Below are 14,793 nucleotides of genomic sequence, written 5' to 3' on the forward strand. Positions count from 1 at the left end.
GACGAGATTTGGTCACGGGGGCCGGAGTATTTTTGGATATCGGAGCTTGGAGTTTTTTGTATTTAATACAAGGCCTGGCTTGGACAGGTCACAGGTGAGTGACTGTCCATTGACTCCATAGCGTTACCGGAGGTACTTCCGTGGTATTTTTGGTTTCTCTTTCTCGGTCCGTGGATTGCTTCGCGACTGCTGATCTGATAGTGTGGGTATGGCTGGGGGAATTAAAGACAAACTCAAGAAACGCGAGCGCTTTTTTGCGGCTCTGCGTCGGCATATGCAGTTTCTGGAGGGTTATAATCCGGACACACAGTATGGGCACGTTCAGTCAAGGCTGGACAAGTTAGAGGAATCTTGGGAAGAATTCAACGAGTTGCAAGAAGAGATTTGCGAGTTGGATACAGAGGGTGAGCTTGAGCAGGATACGAATAATGCGTTTGCAGTATTCGAAAATCAGTATTACGAGATTCGTGCTGCTTTGCTGGGGAAATTGGTACCTGCCCAACCAGTACCAAATTTGGATAACTCCATTCGGAACACTAGTGCATTGGGAATGCACACGGGGGTTCGCTTGCCACAAATATCGTTACCTGAGTTTGATGGGGATTACAAAGGGTGGCTGTCATTCAAGTCCACCTTCGTCTCGCTCATTCATGACTCACTGGAGCTCAGCGATGTGCAGAAATTTCATTATTTGAAATCTGCCTTGAAAGGGGAGGCGGCCAAGTTGATCGAGTCGTTAACCATCACTAACGACAACTACGCCATAGCATGGGATACTATCACGAAGCGGTATTCAAATGAGTATCTGTTGAAGAAACGGCATCTTCAGGCACTCATGGAATTCCCAAAAATTGATAAGGAATCGGCGGTGCGGATTCACGGTTTGGTGGACGAATTCGATCAACGACTAAAGATATTAAAGCAGCTGGGCGAAAAAACCGAACACTGGGGAGCGATGATTGTGCATTGGATGTGCTCGAAGCTGGATAATCACACTTTGCAACTGTGGGAGGACCACGCGGCATCACTACGGGATCCAACTTTCACAGCGTTGACGGACTTTTTGGAGAAACGGACGAGGGTTTTGGATGCTGTACAATCGAACTGTAGTAAGACCATCAGCGTGCAGCAGAAGGTGTTCGTGAAACGGGAACGGTTAGCAGTACATGCGTCAATGGAAAGTGGGAGAAGTGATCCTGTGTGTCAATGCTGCGGCGAGCAGCATTATTTGGTGAAGTGTTCAAAGTTCCAGAGTTTCGGGCTGAAGGAGAAATTGGACTTTGTCAACAGCAAGCGATTGTGCAGCAATTGTTTCAAGTCCGGTCACTGGGTCCGGGATTGCAGTTCGAAGTTCAGCTGCAGGACGTGCGGAAAGAAGCATAACTCCCTCATCCATCCCGGGTTTCAATCCAGCAGCGGAAGCAACGACTCCGAGGGCAATACTCCGGCCGGCAACGCAACAAGGAAGAATAATGCAACTAGGACGCATGTTGTAACGGAATCAGTGGAAGATAATCAAAGGGAAACCGAGGAAAATGGTTCGACTGGATCGTATAGCATTGGAACGAAGCAGGGAAGCGTAGGTTCAAGCGTGTTTCTGTCTACGGTGGTGGTAAAGGTACGCGATCAGTACGGGGGAAGCCAGCTGGCTCGTGCGTTGCTGGACAGTGGATCGCAGGTGAACGTGATGAGTGAGAGACTATGCCAAATGCTCAAACTCAAGCGGCGAACAATATGTGTTCCAATAACAGGAGTTGGACAATCGGAATCGACAGCGAAACATGCCGTCAACGCAACGGTGAGTTCCAGAACCACGGACTATACGGTTGGATTGGATTTCTTGGTGTTGCAACGAGTGACTGCAGAATTACCTTCGACAACAGTTCCGATTTCTCATTGGAAAATCCCAAATAATCTCCAACTGGCAGATCCTCAGTTCAACGTCAGTGGCCGCATCGATCTGTTACTTGGTGTTGAACACTTCTTCAACTTTTTGTACGAGAGAGAGATGAAACGGATTTCTCTGGGTCCCGAGTTACCCGTGCTCGTAGATTCGGTATTTGGATGGATCGTGGCTGGCAGGGATGGAAGTCTACAGCAGAAGCTATCAGTTCGTTGCTGCACGACAACAACGGTCGGAAATCTGGAAGAATTGCTGGAACGGTTTTGGAAAGTGGAAAGTTGCGACGATCAACCGGCATGGTCCAAGGAAGAGCAGGATTGCGAAGAGGATTTTAAGCGTACTCATTCGAGGGCGCAGGATGGACGATACATCGTACAGTTGCCGAAGCATGTCGGTTTCGAACAGATGTTGGGCAACTCGGAGGTTTCAGCGCTGGAAAGATACCGGAAACTGGAAAACCGTTTGGAAAGGAACTCTGCCATGAAGGATCAGTATCACGCATTCATGAGAGAATACCTGGAATTAGGACACATGAGGAGGATATCGGAAGCGGAATTACAAGCAGAAGCTACGGGAACGGTTCAACGGAAGGTTTTCTACTTGCCGCATCACGCGGTACTCAAAGAAGCAAGCACAACAACCAAGGTGCGCGTCGTCTTCGATGCGTCGGCGCAAACGGACAACGGCTACTCTCTCAACGACGTACTTCTGAAGGGGCCTGTAATTCAGGACGATCTTTTGAATCTGCTTATTCGCTTTCGCAAGCACGAAGTGGCACTTGTGGGAGATGTGGAGAAAATGTACAGGCAGGTTCGGCAGGACAACAACGACACTCTTCGCCTTCGAATATTTTTTCGCTTCTCCAAAGATGAACCAATTGACAGCTACGAGCTGCTTACCGTGACGTACGGGCTGAAACCATCATCATTTTTGGCAACCCGTGCTCTAAAACAGTTAGCTGTCGATGAAGGTTCGGAGGACTCCCCAGCAAGCGCTGCTTTGGAAAAGGATTTTTACGTGGACGACTACATCGGAGGTGCCACATACGTGGAGGAAGCCATCGGTCTGCGCGAGGAATTAACGTCGTTGATGGCGAAAGGAGGATTCCCAATACGGAAATGGTGCTCAAATCGCCCGGAAGTCTTGGCTGGAGTTCCGGAAGATCAGTTGGGAACAAATCTTTCCATAACCTTTGAATTGCACCCAGACGAAAGGATCAAAACCCTTGGGATTACTTGGGAGCCGAAAGCTGATCAACTTCGGTTCCTGTTCAGCACGGACGATCATGAAGAAACATGGACTAGGAGGAAGATTTTATCTTCAATTGCCAAGCTGTTTGATCCGCTTGGATTGATTGCTCCTGTAGTGGTGACTGCCAAGATAATCATGCAGGAGCTGGCTTTACTACAAACCGGATGGGATGCCCCGGTGCCATCACAGTTGGAGCAGAAATGGAAAACTTTTCATCGCTGTTTAGACAAGCTGGCCGAATACAGCATCCCAAGATTTGCTTTTATTACGGATTACGTCGACATTCAGTTCCACTGCTTCGCCGACGCCTCGGAATTTGCTTACGGAGCTTGTTTATACGTTCGCTCTGTCGATCGCTACGACAACGTACGCATAGAACTTCTTTCAGCCAAGTCTCGTGTTGCACCATTGAAACGGTTGACAATACCGAGATTGGAGCTTTGCGCGGCCAGAGAAGCTGCACGTCTGCATCAGACCGTTGTCAAGGCTCTGGCACTGGACGACGTTCAATCATTTTTCTGGTCGGACTCAACCGTTGTTTTGCACTGGTTGAAAGCTCCACCAAATACGTGGAAAACCTTCATCGCCAATCGTGTTTCCAGTATCCAGACTACAACATTTGGACATTCATGGCAGCATGTAGCCGGGAAAGAGAATCCGGCCGATTTAGTTTCTCGAGGAGTTCCTGTCGAAGACTTTTTGACGAGCGACCTTTGGAAAAATGGACCCATTTGGTTGAAAGATACCCCGTCTACCTGGATGATCGATGTCTCCGATCCTCTCCCGACTGAAGTTGATTTGGAACCTCGTATCATCGTTCAAGCAAACACTACATCAGTGGAGCCGAACTTCTTCTTCTCCCTTCGATCATCACTGCTACCTCTCCTCAGAATAGTAGCTCTTTGCCTACGATTTTTGAATAATGGTAGACGGCCAACGCAGCGGACTTCTGCATCATTTCTTTCTGCATCGGAAATAGCTACCGCCAAAATGTGCCTGGTACGCTTAGTCCAGGAAGAGTCGTTTTCAGAAGAATTCAAAACCTTGAAGAAACGTTACCAAGTTCCCCACAAATCACCATTGAAGCTTCTTCGTCCCTTCGTTGATCGGGAAGGAATCATCAGAGTTGGAGGTCGCCTTCGCCATTCCCTTGAGGACTACGCCACCAGACATCCAGCAGTACTGCCACAGTCGCATAAATTTACACGTATGCTCGTTGAGTATTATCACGTTCAAACCCTTCACGGAGGACATCAAGCAACTCTTGCGCTAATGAGACAGGAGTTTTGGCCGATTCATGGAAAGAGAGCTGTCACTTCTGTTCTTCGAAACTGCCACCGCTGTTTTCGCTTCAACCCCACGCCAATCCAACAGCCAATGGGACAGCTCCCATCCGTCCGAGTACGCCCAGCTCGTCCTTTCCTTATAACTGGCGTCGACTACTGCGGACCCTTCTATTTGAAGCCCCCACACCGGCGAGCAGCTCCACCGAAAGTTTACATCGCTGTTTTTATATGCTTCACGACAAAGGCCATTCATCTTGAGCTGGTCATGGACCTCTCGTCAGCTGGATTCATCTCTGCGCTTCGTAGATTCGTCGGCCATCACGGAATCCCGAAGGAAATCCATTCCGATAATGCGACAAATTTTCAAGGTGCGAAGCATGAGTTACACGACCTATACCGACTGTTGAACAGCAAGGTAAACCAGACGGCTATTGGAGCCGAAATGTCACAGCAAGGAATTTTGTGGCATTTTATTCCACCCCGCGCTCCCAATTTTGGAGGACTTTGGGAGGCAGCAGTCCGCTCCTCCAAAACTGCTCTGAAGAAGGAAATTGGGTCACACCAACTGACCCACGATAACTTCTGCACCCTGCTGGTACAAATTGCAGCTGCCCTTAACTCAAGACCTCTTTGCCCTTTGTCAGATGACCCCACTGACATGAATGCCCTCACACCAGCCCATTTCTTAATCGGGACGTCAATGAAATCCCTCGCCGACCCCGATTTCACAGCCATACCCTCGAACCGCCTGACCCACTATCAGCAACGACAGCAGATGTTTCAACGTTACTGGCAGCGCTGGAGCCAAGAATATCTCACCGGGCTTCAGCAAGCGACCAAGCACCTTCAACCAAGTCCCATCCGCATCGGTAGCATCGTGGTAGTTCGAGAGGACAATATACCTCCGCTGGACTGGCCATTAGCCCGGATAACCGAGGTTCACCCTGGAGCTGATGGAGTCATACGAGTTGTCACCATACGAACGTCTAGAGGGACTTACAGACGTCCCGTCAATCGTATTTGCCCCTTACCCATTGCTGACAACATTGAATGATTAGTAAAGATTAGATGAAATGTTAGTAATGTTAGAATTAGTTAGTTGAAACAAGTTTCAAGGGGGCCGGTTATGTTAGTTGTTAGTTAAATTGAAATTTGAATTAGTTAAACTAAGCATGCAAAAGTTAAGAAATTGTACTACCCTAACGTTACTGTTATACACGTAACCACAAGTACACTAAATTAAATGAACTGCACATACTATTGTAACCATTACACGAACAATACACACAAAACACACGAGAACGGTCAGTATGTACATGGACTGGACAGTAGTTAGTAGTAAACCGATAGCCTATCAATAAAGACGGCAAAGTACACGCGCGCGAAGTTTTCTTGGAGAATAAAAAAGGTGTTATTATTGGACGAATAAAGTGGTTTGGTTTTATAAAACGAGTGCAAGTTATTGGTGAACGGAAAGGACTGGTGTAAAAGGATCAGGAAGTTTGTGAAAGTGGATAAGGAGTTCTTGGAAAGAACTTGGAGAAAGGATTGGATTGGAAAGGATTTGGAAAGAAAGGAGTTCGCATCTTCAAAGTGGAACACAGCGTAGGACCCTGGACAGTGGAAGGTAAACTCGACCCACGAACCGCATCCCCCAACACCATTCAAAACTCGTGATGCTGAATGGAGAAACCCTAAACAGATCATCTCTTGTCCATCGCATTCAGTGATAGTGTCTCATTTTGTCCAATATCCCCTATAAATTGAGATAATTTAAGAATGTCAGATGAATTTCAATAAAAAACCATGCAAAGTCGTTCAAAAGTCTGATATTGTTTGACTTTGAATAAAATTTTTAATTTTACAATTATACAAGAATACAATTTTTAATTTGTATGGGAAAAATGACAGAATAAAACATCATTTCTAAATATAATAAACATGAGATGATCTGTTTGAGGTTTTACTATTAGGTAGCACGACTTTTGAACGACTTAGCACGGTTTTTTATGAAATTCATCTGAAATTTTCAAACATTCTTGATTTATAGGCGACATTAGATAAAATGAGACAACATCATTGGATATGATGAACAAGAGACGATCTGTTCGGAGTTTCTCTATTCAGTATCACGACTTTTAAATGACATTGCATGGTTTTTATTGTAATTCATCTGAAATTCTCAAATATTCTTTATTTATAGGGGATATTGGACAAAATGGAACACAATCTATGAATGTGGTTGACAAGACACGACCCGTTTGGCGTATCTCCATACAGTAGCATGACTTTTGAACGATTTTGCATGGTTTTTTGTTCAAAATCATCCGAAATTCTCAAATATTCTAATTTTATAGGGGATATTGGACAAAATGAGACACTTATTGTGATCAAAAGTGAAAAACATTTGCTAAACTAAGTTGTCTGTCATTGGTACATGAAGCTTTTTGAAATATTAAGGTTTTCGCCCACCTTTTTTGGATTTAAGTTTGATATGTTCAAGTATTTTTGACAAATTTAGGGGAAACGGGCAAAATGAGACACTTGGCGACGTTTTTCTGAAAAGGGGTTGGCACCATTCGATTCCCCGGAGTTTTTTGCTTAGGAATGGATATCTGTCGATTGCTTAGCGACTGGAACTGAATTGCGTCCGTTTTTTCGCTCGAATTTGTACACTGTGCAGTGGATAGACCGTCGACTATTTCTTGGATTTCGCATACTTAGCAGGTTTTCACACTCAGCACGCTCAGGATAGAATCGCTTTCAGCTCGTTTGCGTTTGAGGCTTAGTGAGTTTTCCTCCAGTCTCAGCGTTTCCACGATCATCTCCTAATTGACATTCAGTGTCTTTCACCTCCGCTCATGAGGTTGGGTTCCACTTGACTCCACTTGCGTCCAGCCTTCACCCGGCTAATGGACGCTATGCGTATATTCCTCGGGGGTGGAAGCACAGGTAAAATATTATCTCCTGGGCGCCCATTAAAAACACCACCCCCAGCGAAAACTGGCGCTTGAGCCTAGCTCTTTAGCACTGTAGTTGGAGGAAATGCCCATGCAGAACCCGTAGCTTCCGGGAAGGTAAGCCCAGCTCCCTGGATTAGTGGGTTGGTGTCAGGCCCTGCGAGCCAGCCGTAAAAAAGACAAGCACCGAAAATCAACAAGAGAAGAATGCGAACCGATACCAATGGCGACGACCACAGCGACGAAAAGGGACTTGCGATTGGAAGCTCGGTACGAGGAACTGCAGATCTCTCAACTTCATCGGGAGCACCCGCATACTCGCCGATAGGTCTGATAGGTCCGCGGGTTCGGAATCGTAGCATTGCAGGAGGTGTGTTGCACAGAATCTATGGTGCGAACGTTTAGAGGTAATCATACCATCTACCAGAGTTGCGGCAACACACGTGAGCTGGGAACAGATTTTATAGTGATGGGCGACATGCAGAGGCGCGTGATCAGTTGGTGGCCGATCGACGAAAGAACGTGCAGGTAGAGGATCAAGGGCCGAATCTTCAACATCAGCATAATAAACATGCACAGCCCTCACTCCGGAAGCACTGATGATGACAAAGACGCATTTTACGTACAGCTCGAACGCGAGTATGACCGCTGCCCAAACCACGACGTCAAGATCATCATGGGAGCCCTAAACGCTCAGGTAGGCCAGGAGGAATTCAGACCGACGATTGGAAAGTTCAGCGCCCACCAGCTGACGAACGAAAATGGCCTACGCCTCATCGATTTCTCCGCCTCCAAGAACATGGCCATTCGTAGCACCTTCTTCCAGCACAGCCTCCCGTATTGTTACACCTGGAGATCACCACAACAAACGGAATCGCAAATCGACCACGTTCTGATTGATGGACGGCACTTCTCCGACATTATCGACGTCAGGACCTATCGTGGCGATAATATCGACTCTGATCTGATCACTACCTAGTGATGGTTAAACTGCGCCCAAAACTCTCCGTTATGAACAATGTACATTACCGGTGGCCGCCCCGGTGCGATCTAGAGCGACTGAAGCAACCGGATGTCACCACTGCATACGCGCAGAATCTCGAGGCAGCGTTGCCGGACGAGGGTGTGCTCGATGTGGCTCCTCAAGAGGACTGCTGGAGTACAGTCAAAGCAGCCATCAACAACGCAGCCGAGAGCACTATCGGGTACGTAGAACGGAGTCGACAAAACGATTGGTTCGACGAGGAGTGCAGAGCAGTTCTGGAGGAGAAGGATGCAGCGCGGGCGGTAATGCTGCAGCATAGAACCCGACAGAATGTGGAGCGATACAGACAGAAGCGGAAGCAGCAGACCCGTCTCTTCCGGGAGAAAAAGCGCCGCCTGGAAGAAGCGGAGTGCGAGGAAATGGAACTGCTGTGCCGTTCACAAGAAACACGTAAGTTGTACCGCAAGCCGAAATCTGCAGGGATAAGGACGGGAGCCTCCTGACGGACAAACGTGAGGTGAGCGAAAGGTGGAAGCAGCACTTCGACGAGCCCCTGAATGGCGAAGAGAATGTGGGCACGGAGGCCCAAGGCAGCAGAGGAAATGACTATGTTGGTGCAGCAGAGGACGGGAACAAACCAACTCCCACGCTGAGAGAATTTAAGGATACCATCCACCAGCTCAAAAACAACAAAGCGGCTGGTAAGGACGGTATCGCAGCAGAACTCATCAAGATGGGTCCGGAAAAGTTGGTCACCTGCCTGCATCAGTTAGTAGTCAACATCTGGGAAACCGAACAGCTACCGGAGGAGTGGAAGGAAGGGATAATCTGTCCCATCTACAAGAAAGGCGACAAGTTAATGTGTGAGAACTTTCGAGCGATCACCATTTTGAATGCCGCCTACAAAGTGCTATCCTAGATCATCTTCCGTCGTCTCTCACCTAAAGTAAATGAGTTCGTGGGAAGTTACCAAGCCGGTTTTATCGACGGCCGGTCGACAACGGACCAGATCTTCACCGTACGGCAAATCCTCCAGAAATACCGTGAATACCAGGTCCCAACGCATCACCTGTTATTATTGCTAGAACATTTGGAACGGTGGCAGAACAGTACACCCGCCTGAAACGTGAAGCAGCAAAGGTCGGACTGGTGGTGAATGCGGCTAAGACAAAATACATGCTGGTAGGTGGGACTGAGCGAGACAGGACAAGCCTTGGCAACAATGTTACGATAGACGGGATACTTTTGAGGTGGTAGAAGAATTCGTCTACCTCGGTTCCTTGCTAACGGCTGACAATAACGTGAGCCGTGAAATACGAAGGCGCATCATCAGTGGAAGTCGTGCCTACTATGGGCTCCAGAAGAAACTGCGGTCAAAAAAGATTTACCCCCGCACCAAATGTACCATGTACAAGACGTTAATAAGACCGATGGTTCTCTACGGACACGAGACATGAACGATGCTCGAGGAGGACCTGCAAGCACTCGGAGTTTTCGAGCGACGGGTGCTAAGGTTTACGGCGGCGGCGTGCAGGAGAACGGTGTGTGGCGGAGAAGGATGAACCACGAGCTCGCTGCACTTTACGGCGAACCCAGCATCCAGAAAGTGGCCAAAGCTGGAAGGATACGGTGGGCAGGGCATGTTGCAAGAATGCCGTACAACAACCCTGCAAAGTTGGTGTTTGCTAACCATGGTACAAGAAGGCGTGGAGCGCAGAGAGCACGATGGGCGGACCAGGTAGAGCGTGATCTGGCGAGTGTTGGGCGTGACCGACGTTGGAGAGCTGCAGCTGCAAACCGAGTATTATGGCGGCAAATTGTTGATTCAGTATTATCATGAATTTGATGTTAACCCTCGAGCAGTCGCGTCTTTGACTACCTGCAACGGCACCACGCTCACGCTGTGTACCACAAGCGTGTATTTTTCATGGTGCGTGTACTCAGTACACGACGCGACCGCTCCCGGGTTAACTAAATAAATGAAAAAAAAAATACAGAGCTAAGAGCGGTGGTAATAGCGGGCGACTTCAATGAATGGGACGTGGAACGAGGAAACCGTTTAACGAATCAGCGGGTTCAGGTTCTGCTAGAGACACTAGCCATACTGGATGTCGGTTTGGTTAATGTACCTTTAGCCGAAACGGAGCGGAGTCGATCATCGACGTTATTTTTTGTAGTCCTGGCCTAACAAGTAGTTCATACTGGGCAGTTGACAATGGCTAGCACGATCTGAGGAAGAGCGAATCAAACGACAAGTGATGTTCGCTGCTGCAAAAGCAGCGCTGAAAACCGCGATAAGGGCAAGCAAAAGACCTGCTTCAAGGGTGTCTGTCAGAGTGCCAATACAAAACCGTGGGGTGATGCCAACAGGATCGCGATGGTCAAGACGAGAGGTGTAATGGCTCCTACAGAGCAATCTTCCGAGATTTTGGAGGGGATCATCGAGGGCTTTTCCACGGCATGATCCTAGTCCTTGGCTTCCTTTTGTAGGACTGCCGGGACTGGAGCTGGCGATGACCCTTTCATCGATGAGGTCTGAACGGAGTTCTGAACTGGGCCACAAAAGTCTCCCGAGATGTTCAGGTTTGCTATGCAGAAATGCCTGGATGAGGGTGTTTTGGGAGTGGCAGAGCCTGGACTATTGCCAAAGGCGGAGAAACCACCTGGAGACCCAGTGACATATAGACGATATTGACGACACGGTGGGGAGGTGCTCGAAAATATCATCCTCAACAGAATGTTGAGGTACATCGAAGGTTTAAATTGTATCTTGAGCAACTAGTTCGGCTTCCGGAAGGGAAGGTCAACTGTAGACGCTATCTTGTTGGTTACAAAGATCGCCGAGATATCGCTCCAGAATAAGAGGAGCGGAATTCGCTACTGTGCAGAAGTGAACCGTGCAGAAGTCTGGGGATATCCGAGTACCTGTACAGTATTCTCGGACGTTACTTATGTACTATCAAGTTACTAATTTACATTATAGAGGTGGGTCGAAAGTGCTTTCACATGACCTCAGGAGTACCGCAAGGTTCCTAGCCGGGCCGTTGTTATGGAATGCCATGTACGACGAGGTTTTGAGGTTGAAGTTTCCTGTGGGCGTTACCATCATCGGAGCCCAGTATTCGAGATCCAGTTGTGAGGCCACCAAGCCCGAATTATAAACCGCAAACATCGAATGTACCGATACTGAATCTGTTAACTGTATTCCCAAAATCCGCTCAAAATCGTCGGAAAGTACATATCCGCAGATTTAAGCGCAGAGAATGATTAGTAAGGTAAACTGTTCAGCCAAATTTCAATTAAATCCGCACATTCGTGGCCACTTGGCTGTGACAAGTACACCACGTCGTTACATGCATCCCATTACCCGTCCCGTCCGATAAAACTCTTTTGGTCTGTTCCAACAGCGTCATCATCACCCATTCTTGTGATGTGGCAGCCTCTCTAATCGTAATCACCAGAGCCATCCAGCGTTATCGTCATTCATTCACATACTGACAGAGGACCCAGGCGGACAAATTACGACACGAGCCTTGGGGACAGTTGTTGGTTGGCGTTGAGCTTCCTGTCAAGAACACGTCTCATTTCGCTGTCCATCGTTGACGGTGCTGCTTGGTGAAACAGACAGTAATCAACACCCGTCCCATCCCATTAGGATTCGCTTTCTATTCCCTGTGTTCGACGAAGTAGAATCCTACCGACTTTTAATTACACCGAGAGTTGGGTGAGGGTTGGATGTCCTCTTCAGCAGCCACAGGCTCTGGCAGCTATCCTGAGGATAGCCGGTAGAGTGTTCCCGTGTCATCTCGGCTACACGAACAACCTCCGTCTTCCGGTTGCGCTCGGCCCCATCGTCACATGTAAGGAACGGAGGACCACATTATGCTCATCTTACTCATTATCATCATTTTCATCGCTGCGCCTCACAGAGCAAAGGCGAAAATGAGTTGTGCTTGTGCAGCGAGCCCGCCCGAGTGATGATGGAAGAAGCCTTGTCCTGTTTCGTTTGCCACTGCTCTGCCGGAGTGCTAGGAGATTACATGTGCTCTCAAGTAGGTGGTAGAAAAACCTCTTCCACCCGCCGGGACGACAATCTGCTTAGCAGCTTGGATCTCGGATCTCGGATCTCGGAACCGGAAGAAGTGGGACGAAATTGCTGGCGAAAGAAGTAATCATAAATAATTACAGGCTGTGCAACTGAGCGAGCGGATGATGAATACAAACCAACGACGATGATGGCGATGTCGTCGTCAGCCGAAGAGCTTCAAAAGTTGCTACATGAACCAAACCGCAGGGAGTGTGTTTGCACCGGAGATGATGGGGAGATGCCATGACAACAGGTACCTAACGTACGTTTCGAATATCAAACTTCTATGAAGGGGGAAAAAAGTTTCATAACGAAGGTTCAATGCATAAATCTGAAATTAATTACATTCCATCCTTATCGGCAGATTCGGTCCAATCCAATTTAGAACTCCTGTTGTGACTAGCATCAGGAAGTTCGGATGGGTCTGACACAACAATGCCATGGCTCAGAAGAAGGGCAGCCGAAATTGCACGGAGATGAGCTGTTTAAGTACCTGGGCGTACGGAGTTTAGCCAAAGCCACATTTCATCCAGTGGGGGAAAATGAAGTGGGCACACTGTTGAAAGGATTTGCCATAATGCAGAAAACGAGGTACTTTCGTCTATGGCGCCGTTCTATGCAGTACTGTCCCATGTAGGTGGAAAATGCTACATAACATGAGGCAGTTATGCGAAAAAAATAAGTTCTGCCAGGCAACAATCCCTCCCTATTTCACGGCCAGACGGACAACACAGACACACAGGCAGGCAGCAGAACCGCAGTCATTTCGACTTTTTCTCCATTATCCTCAAACGGCCATTGATAGCGATGGTGATTTGAATGGTATGATGTAGGCAGGACAGGATAATGAATGACCACTTTCCACAGCCAGCAACGGTTTGGTCTTCTTAAGGCGACGCAGACTAGGTAACTGTGGGGGTGCGCCGGTTGTTAGTGAGCGTGCAATTTTAAGGATCGTCGCGCTAATGAAAAATCTCCCCGGTAACTGTCGGTTCTGCAGATTGCATTTCCTGATTTTGGACAAAAAAAACACGAATTCAGCATAATAGATGTTTAAACGATCAACGGCGAATCCTTAGAAAACTTAGACTGTATCGCCTTTCATCGTGTTGTGGAAGTAAGCACCTTGTATTTTAAATTTCGATACATGAAAGTCAATCTTGTATGCCAATAACCTCAGCTCAACGTGGCTTCCGTGGCTTCGTAAATAGAAGTGCCAGACTACAGGGAATTTAATTATCAATCAGGATCGCAATTATAGAATAATCTCTCACACGCATTGTCGGTGAAAAAAGACGTGCGATAAATTCAGACCCAGGTATCTCCCGAGAATATGTTCTGCAGCGTCAAAAATTGGTTTTTGTTTGCCTTTCCGTATTGCCGTCGTCACCGACTGTAGCTTTTATGTATCAAATTTCATCAGTCTCTCGAGCAACTTGTGTGGTGGCGTGGCTATGGGGCGCGATAAGACACATTTTTGTAGAGGGTAGGTTCGAATCCCGTAGGTGGCAAATTTTTGTTATTTGGCTTCTGCTAATTATCGTGGTAGCTTTTCAGACGATTAAGTTGGATAGCAAAAATGAAAGAAGCGATTTCCAATTACCAATTCCGATTACCACTTGTTTTTAAGGGATTCGAACCCATGACTCCGTTTCGAAAGTCCGGCGCTTTCACCAACTAAGCCACAGAACAAGTTACAATTCTGTGAAATAGAAAGTCAAACTGGATTCCAAGCACCGACCTAACAGGGTTCGTCTTTCACAACTTTATCTCTCTTTCGGCTTACAAGTCAATCTCCTTCACCCTCGCGGATGGTTAAAGCGCCGGACTAATGATACGAAGTCGTGGGTTCGAATCCCATCAAAACAAGTGGTATTTTATTTTTCAAAAAAAAAAATATCTGTCAATTTGTCTATTAAACATATCCCACCGAAAAGTCACGGCGGCGCAGCTTTTTGTTAAGCAGAAGTCACTGTGACTTACTTCTAGCAAGTAACTGTTTATTTATTAGAAGTAAATCACTATGACTTTTTTTTTTTAATCACTTAACCTAATTAACAGCTCTATTTGTCCACTGGGGGGCACTACGTGAGCAATTTCAATTGACAGCTGCACTAACATTTTTGTACAGCGCCTAGATTCTATTCTACTTTATCGAACTGGTTGCCTTTCTGCTGCTTTCACTTTTTCTACTTTATACCTAGTAGAATGATGAGCACAAGGATGATGATGGATGGCCGTTGTTCCTTTCCAGTCCAATTGGGGGTCCATTATGAGTAGCAGTTCGTCGATGTCCAGATATCCGGGTCCGTTTGAGCCAT

At 47.3% G+C, this 14,793-nt stretch overlaps 1 protein-coding gene across 1 annotated transcript; it reads left to right on the forward strand.

Moving 5' to 3' along the window:
• Window positions 1-208: 208 nt before the first annotated feature.
• On the forward strand, window positions 209-12,557 carry LOC134291672 (uncharacterized). Its single transcript, XM_062859727.1, has 3 exons — window positions 209-3,793; window positions 4,529-5,377; window positions 12,315-12,557. The coding sequence occupies exons 1-3, from the start codon at window positions 209-211 to the stop codon at window positions 12,555-12,557; spliced, it is 4,677 nt and encodes a 1,558-aa protein (XP_062715711.1).
• The last annotated feature ends 2,236 nt before the right edge of the window (window positions 12,558-14,793 follow it).

Source organism: Aedes albopictus, chromosome 1, assembly GCF_035046485.1.
Source record: "Aedes albopictus strain Foshan chromosome 1, AalbF5, whole genome shotgun sequence".
In the NCBI taxonomy this organism is placed as follows: Eukaryota; Metazoa; Arthropoda; class Insecta; order Diptera; family Culicidae; genus Aedes; species Aedes albopictus.